General features: G+C 42.2%; 1 protein-coding gene across 1 annotated transcript in view; it reads left to right on the forward strand.

Moving 5' to 3' along the window:
• The first annotated feature begins 8,208 nt into the window (after positions 1-8,208).
• The window catches only part of hhip (hedgehog interacting protein), a 31,643-nt gene continuing 23,135 nt past the window's right edge, over positions 8,209-16,716 (forward strand). The window contains exons 1-2 of the mRNA XM_076091921.1: positions 8,209-9,122; positions 12,968-13,160. Coding sequence (XP_075948036.1) covers positions 8,847-9,122; positions 12,968-13,160 — 469 coding nt within the window. The 5' untranslated portion in view covers positions 8,209-8,846. The remainder of the gene's footprint in view (positions 9,123-12,967; positions 13,161-16,716) is intronic.

The raw sequence follows: 16,716 nt of genomic DNA on the forward strand, positions 1-16,716 counted from the left end.
GCAAGAACATAAAGGCTCAGTTCATTTAGCGTCTTAATAAAAAACATGCCATATGGCTTCTATGTCTTGGCCTGTAAAATCATAACAGCCTTACTAATCAAAGACATTGTGTCAAAGGAATACTGATCCCACTTGTGGCCTAATGTTGGCAAGACACCCTGTTTCTTTCTTTATATTCCTCTGCCAAAGGCTGAATAAAAAAGTCAGTGTTTTACAGGAAATTAGCACAAACTATACATCTAAGAGTATCGATGTCAAACACCTGCTCATGCAGACCACCATTTGAATAAAAATATTGCTGTTCGCAATTATGTACAGTATATACCAGATGGAATTGAAAACAGACCCCTAAATTAAAGGGTTGGTTTACCGAAAGTACAAATAGACATGTTTCTCTCACCTCACTCTTGTTGTATCTGATCTTGCAGATAGTTTTGTTTTTTGTCCAAGCTTTGACACATTAGAGTCTAAGATTTACCACCACCGCTTCAACATAATGGAGGTGAATTCCATTTGTGTTCACAAAATGAAAACAAGACTATGATCAATTCATTCAATAGTTGTTGCGTTAGCTTAGTCTGGACCGATCTGGTGGACAGTCCAACATCAGGCCAATATCGGCAACCTTAGAATATACCTTAAATTATATTTATAAAAAGTAAGCAGGAATGTGTCTTTCCAGAAACAAGAAGCAAGTTAGACTTTACTATGCACAGACCTCACTGTGGACAGTTTTAATTGGAACAACTTTCTACTGAAGACACAGTGTCTCTGAAAAGAGTTGACAGTGTGTTCTGTCGATTATTCAGAGCAACAGGGCACTGATGCAGTAAGTGTTGTTATTAAAATTCAGCTTCAGTGTCAGGCCCAGAACTCCAACTTGCTTATAGACTTGTTAAATACAAGGCGCCGTCTTACAGACAAGACACTGCTTCTCTGACAAGGAGAGGATGGATAAGCAGCAGAGGGAAACATTTTATCAGAGTCTTTGTACATCTCAAGTCATGTAAGTATACTTTAAGTCCTTGGTGGTCCAATACTGCTATCAGCATCTGGAATGCAGCACAGTGGTGACTGCACCCAAAAAGTTCTGCTCTGTATCTTCGCAATTAGCTGAAGATAAACTTGGTGTTTTACACTGTCCTGATTTATCCTTTGTTTCTTAAATTATTTACAAAATGATCTTTCCCACAAGAAAGTGCAAACATGTCGCCTGTGTTTATGGTCACTGACTTTGGTTAATTTGTTGTCTGCTTTAAATGGCTATGATGGGAGTATGAAGATAATGATGCAGTGTTTATGTTTTCAAGTGTTTTGTGGTAATAGGCCTGCAACTGTTTGCCTGTTTTTGTACTCTTGTGCAGATGGGCTTACGCACACGGATGGAGGATATCTGCCGGTTTCAGACCATGTGAGAGACAGCTCGTCTGTCCAAGTGTCAACGTGATGGAGGGTTTGAGGAATGGGAGGGGGACATACAGTGGCACACAGGGCAGTGACCCCATCCGTCTGAGATAAACCCTGCTGAGAGGCCGGGGATGCAACTGCTCAATTACACACGGTGCGTTTACACGCACTTTGGTAAACGGTTTACCGTCACATTTTTTGCATTAACTTGAACTATTTAAATTTGTGTAAATGAGAAGAGAATCAGAATCAGCTTTATTGGCCATGTATGCGTACGCATACAAGGAATTTGACTCCGGTTTTCACGTTGCTCTCAACGTACATACATAGAATATACAAATAAACAAGAAAAAAAAATAAATAAATAAAAACAAGGACATTAAAGTCAAAAAAATAAAACAGAGGTAAGCATAAACATTTAAAAATGTAACTACTATGTACAATCTAAATATAAATATATATCCAAAAGTAGAAAGAAACCTGGGTTTCTTGTCTATATATACGTTTATTTGTGTTTTTAATGGGGTTTCTACACGTGCCCATGTGGATGACAAAGATTGCAATACAACAAGGAAAAGAAAGATTGTTACCAGTAGTTCTGCATCATTGTTTCCAAGATATTTAAATCCAAAATTCAACTGAAAGTAAAACTGATACAGATGAGTCTGAAAAAGTCGGTCTCCAAAGTTAACATGTAAACGGTAAAATTCAGATACATTTGCACAACAAGAAAAAAACTTCTGCTGCTCACTTTACAGCCTGTTCTCCTACTGCGCCGTCAATCTAAATGCTCCTACAATACATTTTAAAAACAACACGCTGAGCTGCAGTCATATATAACTGATTGATGACACTTAATATACGTCAACATATGGTAGACATTAGGAAAGAAACCTGATTACTGCATGTAGCGAATACAGATTTTACATTAACCAGGTTATTGCAGTGCATGTATAGCCCATTCTGTGATTTCCTAATTGAACTTTAATTGAACCTGTTTTCTTGTGTGCATGGAAAACGCAGTGATTGACTCAAACCTGTCTTCACTGGGGCCAACATGGAGACCACCTTCTGACACGACGCTCGCTCGCTGCTAATGAGAACCTTAAGGCCACGAGGAGGTAAAACACATCTGACTAACACACAGTCGAGCATGACCAATACGGAGACTTTGTAGCCATTAAAGTGTTAGGTGATACATAAAGGGTAATAGCAGGGGCAAGGTGGAAATGCAGCTGGACATAAATAATGAAACATGTCGATGTCACACTGAGTTTAATGCAAGTGAGGCTAACAAAAGCAGTAGCAAATATGGCACTTTACATTTTTCAAGCTGTTGAATCAAAGCTACCACTAAATACCTTCCATGACTGGTATGAACACACAAAGGAGACCACAGTTTGAATTACATTTAGGGAGGCACTATGAAAATGTATACTGTAATAACTGGGCAGTGTTTTCTAGCAGACGTACCTTGGGCTAACTGAAAGGGATTAGAACAAAAACATCCTGACAGGAGAGGCTGGCACATTCTAAAAATGACTCATGCTTTGTAACCAGATCCCAGACAATGGGGAAGTTTTCACTTTGGCTTTTTGATATAAAAGAATGAGGGCTAGACGAGGAAATATTACTCTGAAATGAGACCTCAAAACAATTCCCTGGGACAAAAAAACACAGTGGGATCCCAAACAGTGACCTTTGTATGGCGGGATGAAAGGAAAAAACCAAAAAAAAAAACTGATTCCACACTACACCTAACTGCCTTCTTTGGAGCGCCTGTTCCATTCGCCTCTTTTCCTTCTGTTGTAAAACGATCCCAACGTAAAGAGGCTGTGTAAACCGGGATTTCGCAATTGACCACAAGCCCTGGGAAAACCATATAATGTCCACTCTTGAGAAAACTCATACAGCACTGCACTATCATACCAATCATCCCTCCAAACTCAAGCTGAGGACCACCTTGAGAGCTACTTTTCCAAATAATGGAAGTAAAATACTTTCCATTTGCTCAATCTAAATAAGGATGGAATTGACTAATCTATCTGTAGGCCTTTTTGTTTGAATGATACAAGTTCAATTTACAGTACAAGGCAGTAAAGCAACACTGCAGGCAAGACTCCTCAGATGAAATGTACAAGTTTAGAGTGAGAATTGATGTCTTCCATATCCACCGAGCGATCAAAGTATTTGGGGCACAACTTTACTGGCATGGTTCTTAATAAAGGCAGATATTGCTTACAAAGGGAGTGACACTGCTTGGATTTGAAACGGTGTCGAAATAATCTGTCAATGAGAAAAAAACGGCATCAGAATGTCATGTTATTCAATACCACCTGTACTTCTTACCTGTCTGGATAACAGAAAAGCGAGTGCGTGTTGTACGCTAAATATTTTCACTTGGCAAGTTGATAGCCAGCTATTGATATTGGTGGGCCCTCATTTATCAAACGTTTTAGACAGCACATTTTTTTTAAAACACACAGTCTTGCAGGTGCACACACACACACACACTCCTCAACATGACTTATTCGGATGCCATGAGACGAGAGGAGCACTCAATAGCTTAGGCCTACCTGATGGAGAGCCTGAGAGGCCAAGCAGGAACAGATGGGCTGAGGACGGCGGGGAACTGGGAATGAGGGAGTAAAGGGAGGGAAAGACGGGAGAGAGCATAGACAGTCACGGACCACCATCATTGCTGCCCACACCAGACTACACTTACCACCATTCGCCTGTCCGCCCCCATCCCATCCCACCAAATTAATTTGCAGCTCAGTGATTCTAGACCGTAATGATTCTGCAACTTGCACACATATGTACGGTGCCCAACATGGTACTACTTTGGGATCTTTTAACCCCCGATGGAAACATTTACAAACAAGCGGCCGCAAAGAGTCATCAATCCACACATTAACCTCTTTCTTGCCTTTGGGGGATTGTGCTATTCTCTATTATAGGGTTCAGAGAGGACCAAAGAAACTGAAACAGGGAGGAAATGGAAACAGTCCCTTTCAAAGCAGGCTAAAGAGGCAATTAGCCAAGCACACAGAGGACCAAGCTATGGTCACTTCAGTCCTTGTCTTCCTTTTTGCTTTAAGATCAGAAAAGACATGATCAAAGTGAAGTGAGAGATTTGAGACCCTTGAGAGGTAAAATGACCACTTCTAAGCTCCCTGAGTTGGAATCTAAAGCGTCACTGTGCCTGCACATCTGGAACGGCATCCATCTGAAGCCAATGCTGCTGTAGCCTATTTATCTCCCTGGAGCGATGTCGCTGTATTTGTGTGTATTTGTATGCATCAGGCATCGAGTATCGAGTAAACAGCGACGGGACACTACGTCTTCCCGACTTGTGCAACCCGGTATGTGTCTCGTGCCACCGCGCCAGGAAGCCCTGGGTGGCTTCAGTTACTCATGCCATGTGTATACTCTAGCCAAACAAGGCCTAAGGACACTCCAGGGTGGTACAGAGGAAGGAGGGGCGAGGAAGCTAAAGGCGAGGTAGTGTGGTCCGATGGTTGAAGCCAGTGATTTAGGGGCTGTTGATACCGGGCAGACAGCCCAGGCTCAGTCACTGACTCACTGTAGATGACGCTGCATAAGTCACTACACTTAAAATGTCCTCATATGTTTAGAAATGTTCAAGTGGAAATCAGGCGCGCTCACACAGCTGGAAATCGCTACTGGATCTGATTTTCTTGTTTCTCTCTTGCTTTTCCCTGAAGCTTTCATAAACAGATGGCCGAGGCTCATTAAGCTGTTGTCAGGACTATTAATGACATTGTGAACACTTTCTGAGTTCTATATGCCTTCGGGCTTGTGATTGCCAAAGCTGGGCCATTAAAGAAGGTGTGAGAATAACACAATGCTGCTGTGTGCTGCAAGGTGAGGGATGGAAGCCATGAAAGAAACATACACACATCCTCGAACTGCTGTTGGGCTAAAGTTAATGATTTCATGTTAGCGGTGAGAAAACCCTACAATGCTACATTGCATGTATACTGCATTGCATGTGCTCCGATACTGTGGTAGAGGGGACACACTACAGTCAGGTCTGCCACTAGTACTACTTTAAGATAATAACAATTGTGATGCGTTTCTATGCAAGTTCACAAAATTGTATAGTACACTCAAACAAGAGTCTACAGCCACAACTGCGGCTCTGTGATGGCTGTATTAGGCACAGCGGTGCTTTTAGCTAAATGCTAACATGCTCACAATTATAAGGTTAACATGTTGATATTAGGCAGGTATAACGCTTACCATGTTCACCATCTTAGGAACACGTAGCATGCTAACATTTGCTGATTGGAGTGATTACAATTCATTCGGAAAGGAATATGAACATGTGTACCACATTTCATTACAATCCATCCTTCCGTTGTTAAGAGATTCCACTCAAAGCCACAATTGTGAAACCCATGATGGTGCGAGAGGAGATGTCTGGGGATCAAAAAAGTCATTAGGATTCATCCTCTGAGGACCATAATTGTATGTACCAAATTTCATGGTAATCATTCACATTATTATTGAGATATTTCTACCAAAGTAGACCAACAGAAAGACCAACATTGGCATCCGTAAGTTAAAAAGATAATCACTTGAAAAAATAATTGTCACAGACAAAGGTTGCATTTTTGATTCAAACATATTAAAAACATGCCTTTAAAATAGACAATAACGTTTATTTTACATTGGAAAACTTCTGTTCTTGAGTCAAATTATGGCTAAAAATCCCTCATATCTTGCAGCTCCACAGATGAATTATTATGGACCAACAGCTAAGTGCTGGCCCCCTCTGACAACACTCAGAGACAACTTTAGGTGGACTTATGAACTGTGTAGTGTGAGGCAGTGGTTTCGCCTGCTCGGAATGGAAAAATTGAAAAAAGCTCAAATGGAGCCCTCAGCCCTGTCATCAGTGCTGTTGTGTATGCTCATGATTGTGTTAGTGAGTTATGAAGCAAACAATGCAGAAACAGAATGGACAGAGAGAACAGAGTAAACTTTCAACATCTCCTCAGTCTGGGAAACAGTGGAGGCGGCAATGAGCGCTTGCAGAGCTCCAGACTCATGTTGTTGATCCTTATGTGGTCACACGCAAACCTAACCATCTTCCTCTGGGATATCCTCTCTGAGTGCATGAAAATTCCCCCGCTGACCCTGCAGAAGTAAAAGAACAAAGCAGGTGGTATATCTTTTCAAGGTTTCTTTCCTTGTTCGTGTTTTCAGGAAATCAATATTGAGTCACAAGCATGATCCCAATTAAAGCAAAGTGAGCTTTAAAATGCATCCCCACACCTGAAGTGCTGTGGTGCAATAAATGTAATACAAGCAAATTAGATTTGATTGTTGTGGAGAGAAAGTATTGCAGGAGAAGACAGTTTATAAAGCTGTTTGCTTATTTATTCTTGTGTATGCATGTATGTGTGTGTGTGTGTGTGTGTGTGTGTCTGCTCTGAGCCTGTGCCACACTCGGACTCTGACAGTTTAAAGCTGTGGTCTGTCAAACTGTGATTCTCTCTAATGGTCTATCTCTCCCAGCAGATGTACTCCTCTTTGCTCCACAGCTGCATCACACATGTTTTCACGCCGTTAGACAATGCAGTTATATTCTTTTTCTCTGCATGGAGCTCTGGTGTTGGTGGTGGCACATTCATTCTATGCACGTGGTCTTGTCCCTTCCCTCCTTTACATCCAGAACACTGCAGTAGCACTTTGGCTAAACTTGGTCCTGAAATGTCTCCAGTTGGGTAACATAAAGAATGTTGAGGGTGGGGGGTCAGATCTGGCAGGGTCTGCTATACGGCTTCATAGCACACACAGTCATTTCCATAATTGCCCACAATCAAACCAACCCCTCCTGGATTCCTGTAGATAAGCTGAGCTGGGGCTCTGGTGAGTGCCGGAGACCCCCAAGTAAGAACAGGTGCTGCTAATGTCACTGATTTCAGATTCTCTGTGTATCCAAAGAAAGGGGGGCTGTTGTTTCTCCTGTAATTGCCATGGTTGGACATTCCCTTTCGGATCGTAAGCGTGTGATTTTGTTTTGATGAGGAGAATGAAAGAGGATTTGTCCCACATTTGATCTGGTATTATCAGGAGCCAAATTAAGATGCCTTACAGTATGTGCAACTGTAGGGCAACAGATTGCTGTGCATCAGGTCAACGCGATTGATTCACAATGTAGCTGATTTTCCACTGCCTAACACATGTAATTCTACATTCTGCGGCTAGCAGAATAAACCTTTTAGATCATATTTAGAAACAAAGTCAAACACCCGTGGCACAGTTTGTGATATAACATAATATACACAATTTTCATAATGTTACTGTCTTACAGAAATGCCCATGCCTCTTTCATAGGCTCAGTTGTTTGAGAATAAAAAAAAAGAAAGTATGGCTCATTTTTCAAATATTTTAAAGACTTGGCTCATGGCCATGAAGTTACTCCAACATATGGACAGCAGTGGAATACCATGTATTTAGATTATTGTACATTTACCAATACCAAAATACTCCATTAGTAAAAGCCCTGCTTTCAAAATCTTACAGAAAGTAAAAGTACAACATAATAGGCTAATGTAAATCCTGGGAATGGGCAGTGCAATCTATAGGTTATTAGCCTACTGTATCATTAGTGAATTGAACAGTTACCAATCAAAAATAAGTGGTTATATTTTTGTATATTGTATTTTAAATCACACATTTAAGGCAGAAACAGACATAAGTAATACTTGTCTTTACTGTTTAAGTCGATGGAGCCCAACAGTGCGTCTCCCACTTCTTCCACTCTCCGTCCTCTGCTCGAGCAGGTAACTGTTTATCTCGACGTGGACGCGACTGTGGCCACATGCGCGCACCCGCGAAGTCATACGTCACCGCGCTCGCTCCTCTTCTCGCGCGCTGGTTAAAAAGAAGGAGGATAGAGCACGGGAAAACATGTGAGCGGTCTGAGGACTTTAGTGAGAGACAACTTTTATGTCTTCTATGTTTTTTTTTTGACCCTGTGCATGCACAAACCGCCGTGTTGTGCTTAAAAGGATTTACACCTAAAGGAACGTCTTTTGCAGTTGGGGTTTTGACTTTTTGATTTCATCAGGATAAATTATTATTGTTTTGCTTTTATTTTACTTAGCTTTTGTTTTATTTTAGTTGTACTATATAGCCGAAGCAGAAGCAACAACAATTATTATTTAAACAGCCTTCTTTATAGCAGTGAGTCACATTTAGGACACCTGTTCTGATTAACATCATATTTGTAATTTTCTGGTAGTAATTGGCTTCTGCTGCTTTGATAAATATAGCCCAAAATAAATAAATACATAGGCTGCATTGCAGGGTAAACCCACTCCTATTTTAGAAAAGGGGACCACACTTTGAGGTGTTCTTTTATTGCATTTCTACATTTTTGTGATTTTTTTTTTTTTGTAACTATGAAGCATCTGCAATTTGTGCTCGTCCTGTCCATCGCGGTCAGCGTGTGGGAATGTGGGGACGCAAAGTTTGGCGAAAGGGGAGAAATTAGCCCCAGGAGAAGAAGATGTTACGACGGAAGCTTGCCCAAGCGGCTGAAGAAAAGGGAGCGAAAAGTGTTGCTTGACGGCAGCAGCAGCAGCAGCGGAGAAGTTTGCCACAGGTTGTATCCTCGTGTGTCCTGCTGTCCCACCAGGAGAGCCGCCTATCAGATCCTGCACCGCAGGGATGCCAGGGTAGGTTACTGTCCGTCCACCACGCTGCATTTTCAAATTAAGGGACTGGGGTTTTACTGCTTAAACGCCCGAGGAGATGCTTTTCATTCACAGCGCTTTTGTATTGTCATTCTAGCTCTTGTTGCCGGCAGCTGAATTTGGGGATGGTCAGGGGAAATAGCCCTGGGCTACCTCTGAGTGTCCCGATGAAAAAGTCTTGATTTATCACTGCTAAAGTGTGTGTGTGTGTGTGTGTGTGTGTGTGTGTGTGTGTGTGTGTGTGTGTGTGTGTGTGGTTGCATGGCAGGTGACCTGACCATACCTTTGTGTTTTTTAATATCACCTAAAGGTTCGCCCTGTAAAGTCCTTGTTTGTGAAATACACGTTATGTCTGTAGGCTACTGTTATGTTATCACGTTTATAATCTCGTATGATATCGCTATATCCCTTTAATATCTTCTCATATCAACTTATTTTGCTCGTATGTCCTTTCTGTAAGGGTTTACCTGTTTGTTTTACTTACCTGGTCTGAAAGTTATTTTTCCATGTTTTGAGGATTTCTTTTTTTAATTGTGTTTACTGGGCTTTACACAGTCTGGTGCAACATTAATTTAGCTGTGCAATGCGCACAGCCGATTTACGTTACTTCTCGCTACAGTCCGCTTTAACTGTCAGGAGAGAGGGACAGCCCACTATAGCCGCACTGTTGAACCGTTCACCCGAAAAGGTAGGAGCCCGGTGGTGAACCGTCGACACGTTTTTACCGGAGCTTGGCAGCTGATAACGAACTGTTTACTTGTTAAGGGAAACGTTCCACGAAATGTACCGTGCTCGCGCTTTCACGAAAAAAAAAGTCGTGGCCGTTATGGCATCGACCGAAGTGATACAATGAGTGCGACAATGTCATGTAAGCAAGAATTTAAAAAAAAAAAACATATGCTCATTTTTTTTCCGGTGGAGTGAAGGCAATAAAAAGCGACTGTATGCGCCAAACTTGTGTAGCTGATTCCGCTGGATCCTCACCGAGGCGTTCTCCTGTAAACCATTCCTCGAATTATTCAGTGGCTGGGTGGTATCTTACTTTGTGTTGCGACAAAAAGCCATATTGCATCATTTAATTTGCTCAAGTCATGCAAATAAGAGGGGGGGGGGTGAATAGGACAAACTCGACTTCTCCTCCTCCCCACTACACTGCCCACACACGGAGCCCTTTCTGATTATGGCAAAAGAATAACAACCACACCATTGTGTTTGTTGGTTTCACTAATGGGAGAAGCTGGAGAACATCACTCTCCCCCAGTCATCAGCCCTGTCCAATCGTAATGCCTTTGAGAGGGTGTGTGTCCTTCACTATATCCCCCTGCCAACCAACTTACACCTATTCCCCGAGGACAAGTGTTTTGTTAAAGCTTAGCATTGCCCACATCAGTGCTCTCCCCCTCTCTCAGTCTCCCTGACCATATGAGGGTTTGCACAGTGTTACTGATTTATTGCATTTGAAAGGCAAGTGTTTTTTTGTTTTTGTTTTCTTTCTCCAAGTTCAGGCATTGTATTTGAATATGTTTGTTCCGGCAATTTCATTGGCAAAAAGCAATCATGCCGATGCTATCCTAGAAAGAAGTAATCCTGTAACAGCTGTTCTCCCATGTGACGCCATGCATTGCAGCTTGGTGTGATGCCAACTTCAGAGAATGTAATGTAAACATCTGAAATAGCCGGGTAATACCTCAATGACTATTTTAGTTTCTTACACCATTATCACTCCATGTTTGTTTGATTACGGCTCTGTTCTTGACTGGCTTTAGCGTGTCCTCAGCAATGGTGCAACAGCTGAGCCTCGTTGACATTTCCTCCCTGCTTTTGAGGAACGTATTCACTGAGATTTCAGCAAAACACAACAAACAAAGGTCCACTTGTTCTGGTTTGGATGATGGCAACATTGGAGCCCATCCCAGCAACATATGGACACAGGGCATGGCTGAGAGCACACAAATGATACTCTCCATGGACCTTGTGCCAGCCCATGGCACACAAAATCAATGGGCAATGTAGAGCAGGAGGGCAGGCATGCCCCGCGACACTGCATGGCATGGGTTTTGACAGAGGTCCACAACACACATAGCCAGCCTGGAGCTCCCTTTTTTTTTCTTTTTTTTTTGGAAAAACATCAACAATTAGATAAAATATAGAACAAAAGTGGGATTCAGATCTGAGTGTAACCATGGAATCTCAGTTAGGCCAGAATTTGTTTTCTGTCTCCAATTCCGTCACACTTCATTTTGTGATTAGAGATTGTATGTTTATGTTAGTATATCTTTCAGGTAGACCCTCAAGTTTTTTTGCCAGATGTTCTGCTACCTGTTGGGTAAACTCGGCTCTGAATATCTGCTAAACAGAAAATCTTTTCCCCAGTTGCAGTTTGTTTTGCTGTCCGAGCGAAGTGTAAGGCGTCCATATGTTGGCCTTGGGTCCGCTGGTCTAATTGACTTCGACAGACTGCTAATTTGTTGATACCAGAGTGGGAATGATGTGCCTGTCTATCTCTAAATTGGTGTTTACACATGGACCTCACACAGAGCAAAGCACTACCAGCCTGTCCTGCCTGGCTGCCCAAGCAGTGCTGCTCTTGACCTAAAACAGATTACATTGTGTTTTATTACAGCTAATTTGTTATGTAAATAATCCTGCTAATTTCTTTTGCATTAACTCTTTGTGTACCTTTGCGTAATGACCCCAAGTCAGTCTTTTAGGCTCTTAATTTGGCGTCATTCATTTCATGCCCGCAATCTGTCAGACATGGGAATTGTAATTTGACTTTAACGGTTTTGAACTTAGTAGGCAATAAGTAGGCAGTGATTGAGATTATTTCTTTGTTTATTGCTCCAAACAGACAGGGTGTTCCAACCTCAATGTTTAACAAATTGGTATCAAAGGATGTAGAATTGCATAATACAGAAAATGTTGTTAGGATAGAAATAGGAAAACATCAGTGTACAGGGCTCTGTTGTGATTCAGTTTGTGTAGATCGAGATTGTAAAATCTCTGAAGAAATGCTTCAGTGTGAGAATGCGGTAAGAGGCTATACCACCACTACCAGTGGGAATCTGGAGTGTCTTTGCAGTGTGAATGGTGTGAACGTTCATGCAGATGGTGGTACTGTAGAGAGGCTGCAGACTTTCACGCCATCGCAAGTGACTGTCTGTCTCCCTCCTCATTCTTCATTCATCAAATGATGCAAGAAAAAAAAAAAAAGAACATTTCTATGCAAAAATAATCTGTTCAGCACAATATCAACCCAAACAATAACTAACCACATGTCAAATCTGAGGATCGTGTAGAATGTGATGACACTACATGATGACATTGGTGTTTAACATGTGATGTGGCATGTGAGGGAATGGGTTTATTACATCTAGTGTTGCCTTACACCTGGTTGCCAACGAGAGAGTATCTCACTTTGCACGTGTCATATGGGAGAAAGATACGACACACGGTTGTTTTGTGGATGTGTTGTTGTAACTTTGGAGTATTTGTGTTTAGTAGAGATCATTGCCTTTCTCTGTGGTAACTAGGGGGAGATTTTACACATTACATGGACTGATATATAGATGCACATTGAAAAATGTAGGTGAATTCTTTTAAGGGCTAATATTTCCCTTTAAAATGTAATTTGGACTCACAGGAGTCATTTGGAAACACTTCACTTCGTGTCTAGTTACAGTTTTCAGAATCTCAGTGTCTCGAGTTGCCAGGAATTTATGATTACGTCGATTTGAAAACACACCCCGCATTCTGAATTCAAGAAGTAAAAGTTAATAGCCGAACATTTTAATCAGGCGTTGGTCCTTGTTGCGTGTGGTCTCCAGATTTTCTCCACCAACAACACCGAATGTGGACGTCTCCTGGAGGAGATCAAGTGTGCTCGCTGCTCCCCCAATGCCCAGGTGTTGTTCCACTCCTTGGACATGGATAAGATGCCACACAGGGAGCCAGACCTGCCTCGGCTCTGCCAGGACTTCTGCCGTGAGTTCTACTACACCTGCAGGGGGCACATACCAGGTAATTATACAGATAATAATGACCATGAATGTGACTTGAATTATAGCCCCTGTGTGGTTACCTGGTGATGCGCAAGCAAACATACACACATAGAGTAAGTGTAAGTAGGCATACGTTATACTTGCTCATTTCGGTCTCCCATGCATTTGAAATGAAACTGACACTTCTGATTGTGATGACTTAAAATTCACGGCAGGCCTCATTTGTCATTGAGACTCAGCCTGCACATGGAGAACTGGCAGATTTTTGGACTTATGCAAAAAAAGTGGTGCGTCAGTAGTCTGGTCTGTGAATATTTATTTATCCAGCTCTTACCTCATCTGACCTCACCTCCATTTGTCTCACCTGTTTGCTCGCTCGCTGCCTCGCTCCTTGCTTTACTGTTGCACTTTAATGCATCAGTAAAATGACTTGCCTATATAGACACAACACCCGCATGCTGATTCGTCTGCAGTCTGACGTAGCACATTTGGTCTTGCAATATTTTAGCTTTTTTATGACGCAGTGTTCAGTCTATAGCTGTATTTATGGCACCAGGTGCAGAAAGTTTTGTTCTCCTGTCTCTGTTTGGTTTGTTTGGATCACGCAAGTTTATTTTAATGAGCATAAATATGCAAACATGTGACTTTTTTTTGAAGACCTTGAATGTAGTTACAGTTCAACGATTTGAGGCATTTCCTGTCATGTGAATGGAAAATATTAGATTTGCAAAGGGTGGGTGTGAAAACATGCACTAACAAAAGCTGACCCAGCCTGACCAGTGTACCAGAAAACTGGACTGGAGCTAAATAAACTATTTTATAACCTGTTCCTGGATACTGCTCACCAGACTCAACTCCTGGGGTTGATTCTCTATTCGGGAAGCATAAGCACCCTAGCTGTGGTCTAGACATGACTGCCCAGCACCTTGCCTTCCTCAGACATAGACCTCACTTAAAAACCTGTGGCTCATGCTCTGCCACTAGTAAGTTTTCATTTAACTAGTAAGTTCACATGAATCTAAACATAGAGAGCTCTACAGACTATGAGCTCTACTAGGAGATGTCAGAATCCACAGAACAGGGAAAAAACCCATTGATGCAACCGATTTCCTTGTGGATACTGCTAAATGATAGGAACCCCTTTACCCTTTGAAAGCATTTGGTCTTCAGAACTTCCTTTGGAGAGATGCAAGATCAGAGGTACCTGTGCCTTCACAGTGCATACCAAACATGATCAAACACTTTCTGACTGTCTTTTCTCCTCCAGCAAAGTCTTCTTCCAATCTCTGTCGCCACAAACTGATTAGATCTGCTGAGATTTGCAAACAGAGAACAGTTTCAAACACACTTGTCCGCAACCCACCCACATGGTATGCTTCGGCTCAAGTCGAATATCAAACACATACATTCCATCTGAGTCCATCTGAGTCTGCATCTAATGGCCTGCTCGCATATCTTGCACTGCTGTTGAACTACAATTGAGGTTGGCGAGTGGGACTCCACAGAGCCTAGAGAGAGGAAAGACGAAGAAGACTTTGCGTTGACTCGCATTACTTGCTCAGGAGCTGACAGACATTTGGGCTCAGCGAGTTAAACCAAAAAAGCTTAAGAGAGGAATCGAATCCCCCCCCCCCCCCTCTCCCTCTGTTCACCGTCGTACCCCCCTTCCCATCCAGCCCTCCACAGATCAGCATATGTGGTGACGAATGACACATTTATTTTTCTACAAAGGTTGTGTGTATGTAAAACTGCTGAAGTGCATCAAGATGTCAAGTACTTTGGGTGGGCCACCCAGGTTGCCTTGGAAGATAACCAGATGGAAGTATAACTTTAGCGCTGGGGAGCCGGGAATATGGACAGAGTTCTGTCTCTCTCTTTCTCTTTCTCTCTCTCTCTTTCTCTCCCCACTTCTTTGCTCTTTCCCTCCTGTCTTTTTTTCTTTTGCATGCTCTTCCTCTTCTCTTTTACTTGGTTCATGCTCTTTTTTTTCTGTGCACACTGTACAATTGAGGTGGAACGTGCATAAATACAGGATGACTTAAATAATGCACACCCTACAAAATGTATTATAAATTGATTAACGAGATTGAATCCTATTGCAGAGATAAATCTCTCCATAGAGTTATAAGCGTTGTTTGCATAAACAATAACAACTGTGTTGGCATTTTAGAATGTTTGATACAAATATTTGTGGACCTGAATCTTATCATGGGAGGCAGTTAACAGTGAAGATAAGATAAGATAAGATAATCCTTTACACAAACATGAACAGACAATATTATGACCTTAACTTTTTCTAATTCAAAATCACTGGCCAAAGGAATTAAAATGAAACGGTAGCCTTTTACTGCATCCATAACTGTCGTCCTGCTCCCATGAAACGTCCTACCAACCCTTGATTAGGGCATGTACTTAGCCCCCATTTCTCCATAAAGACATTTACTGCCTTGACTTTCCCTTCTGCCTGGAGGCCTCCAACCTTCCCCAAACTCCTCTTCTCTCATATCTTCCTCCCCTCCTCACTCCCCCCCCCCCCCCCCCATCCTGCACCCAAGGTCCCCAACCAGCATGCTTAAGATAACTGCAGACACAAGTGAGTGGGTGGTATAGCCAGAGAGCTCTGTGTGTGTGTGTGTGTGTGTGTGTGTGTGTGTGTGTGTGTGTGTGTGTGTGTTTGATCTTCATGTTGTGTTTAGATGTTTGAGGGGATATCCTATCACCTCCAGTATTTGGTGCGGTCAGCTCTTGTGGTCGGTGTGTGGCAGGAGAGGGAGATGAAAGGAGGGACAGGGAGAGTCCTGTTTGTGTTTTTATCACTGGTGTATTTGCTCTCCTCTGTCCTCTGAGGGATTGACTAGAGGAAACAATATTGCCAAGATTGTTTTTAGGTCGCAAAGGGCCTCTGAGACCCACTGCACACTTTGCTTTTTGCCGGGAATAGTGTTGTGACTGCACAGGCTGGAGGCGTAGCTGCGTGTGACTGCTTTGTTTACGCAGATCACTTTTGGCCCTGGCACTGAAACATTTTAGGTAAACCTGCAGGCCAAAGAGAAATGTGGAATGATGAGATGGCAGTTGTACCTAGAATTCACATGCTAACTTAGTAGAATACAATCAGAAAGCCAAGTCAAGTCAATTCTATGCAGCCCAATCTGTAGAGTTTATGACACCCTCTATCGTTAGACCGCCTTGATTCAGGGAAGGAAAAACAAAACTCAAGAACCATTTGGAAACATCACGTCTTCGTTTGGCAATGCAATCTCTCAACCTGAAAACATTTTTTTGTTTATTCCAAATTACATGCCATATTTAACAGGTTGACTATTTCATTTTGCGTGCTGTGCCCATGTGTTGCTCAGTAATGCAAACCAGTCAGACCTGTATGAAGGAAAGAACAAGTGGTCTGGACTTATTCACTGAAGAACATCTAGGGATGGCTACACTGAAGTGGCCTTTTGACATGCTGATTTTGACAGGTGATAGTAAGAGCTGTGACACGGTTTGTCCCTCAACTTGTGTGCGCAGAGAGAATTTGCTGATTCAAAGGTCCTACAAATAGCCAAATACGGTGAACT

The sequence above is a fragment of the Anarhichas minor genome, unplaced genomic scaffold (genome assembly GCF_050575085.1).
Source record: "Anarhichas minor isolate MPS153535 unplaced genomic scaffold, ASM5057508v1 ptg000014l, whole genome shotgun sequence".
Taxonomy (NCBI): domain Eukaryota; kingdom Metazoa; phylum Chordata; class Actinopteri; order Perciformes; family Anarhichadidae; genus Anarhichas; species Anarhichas minor.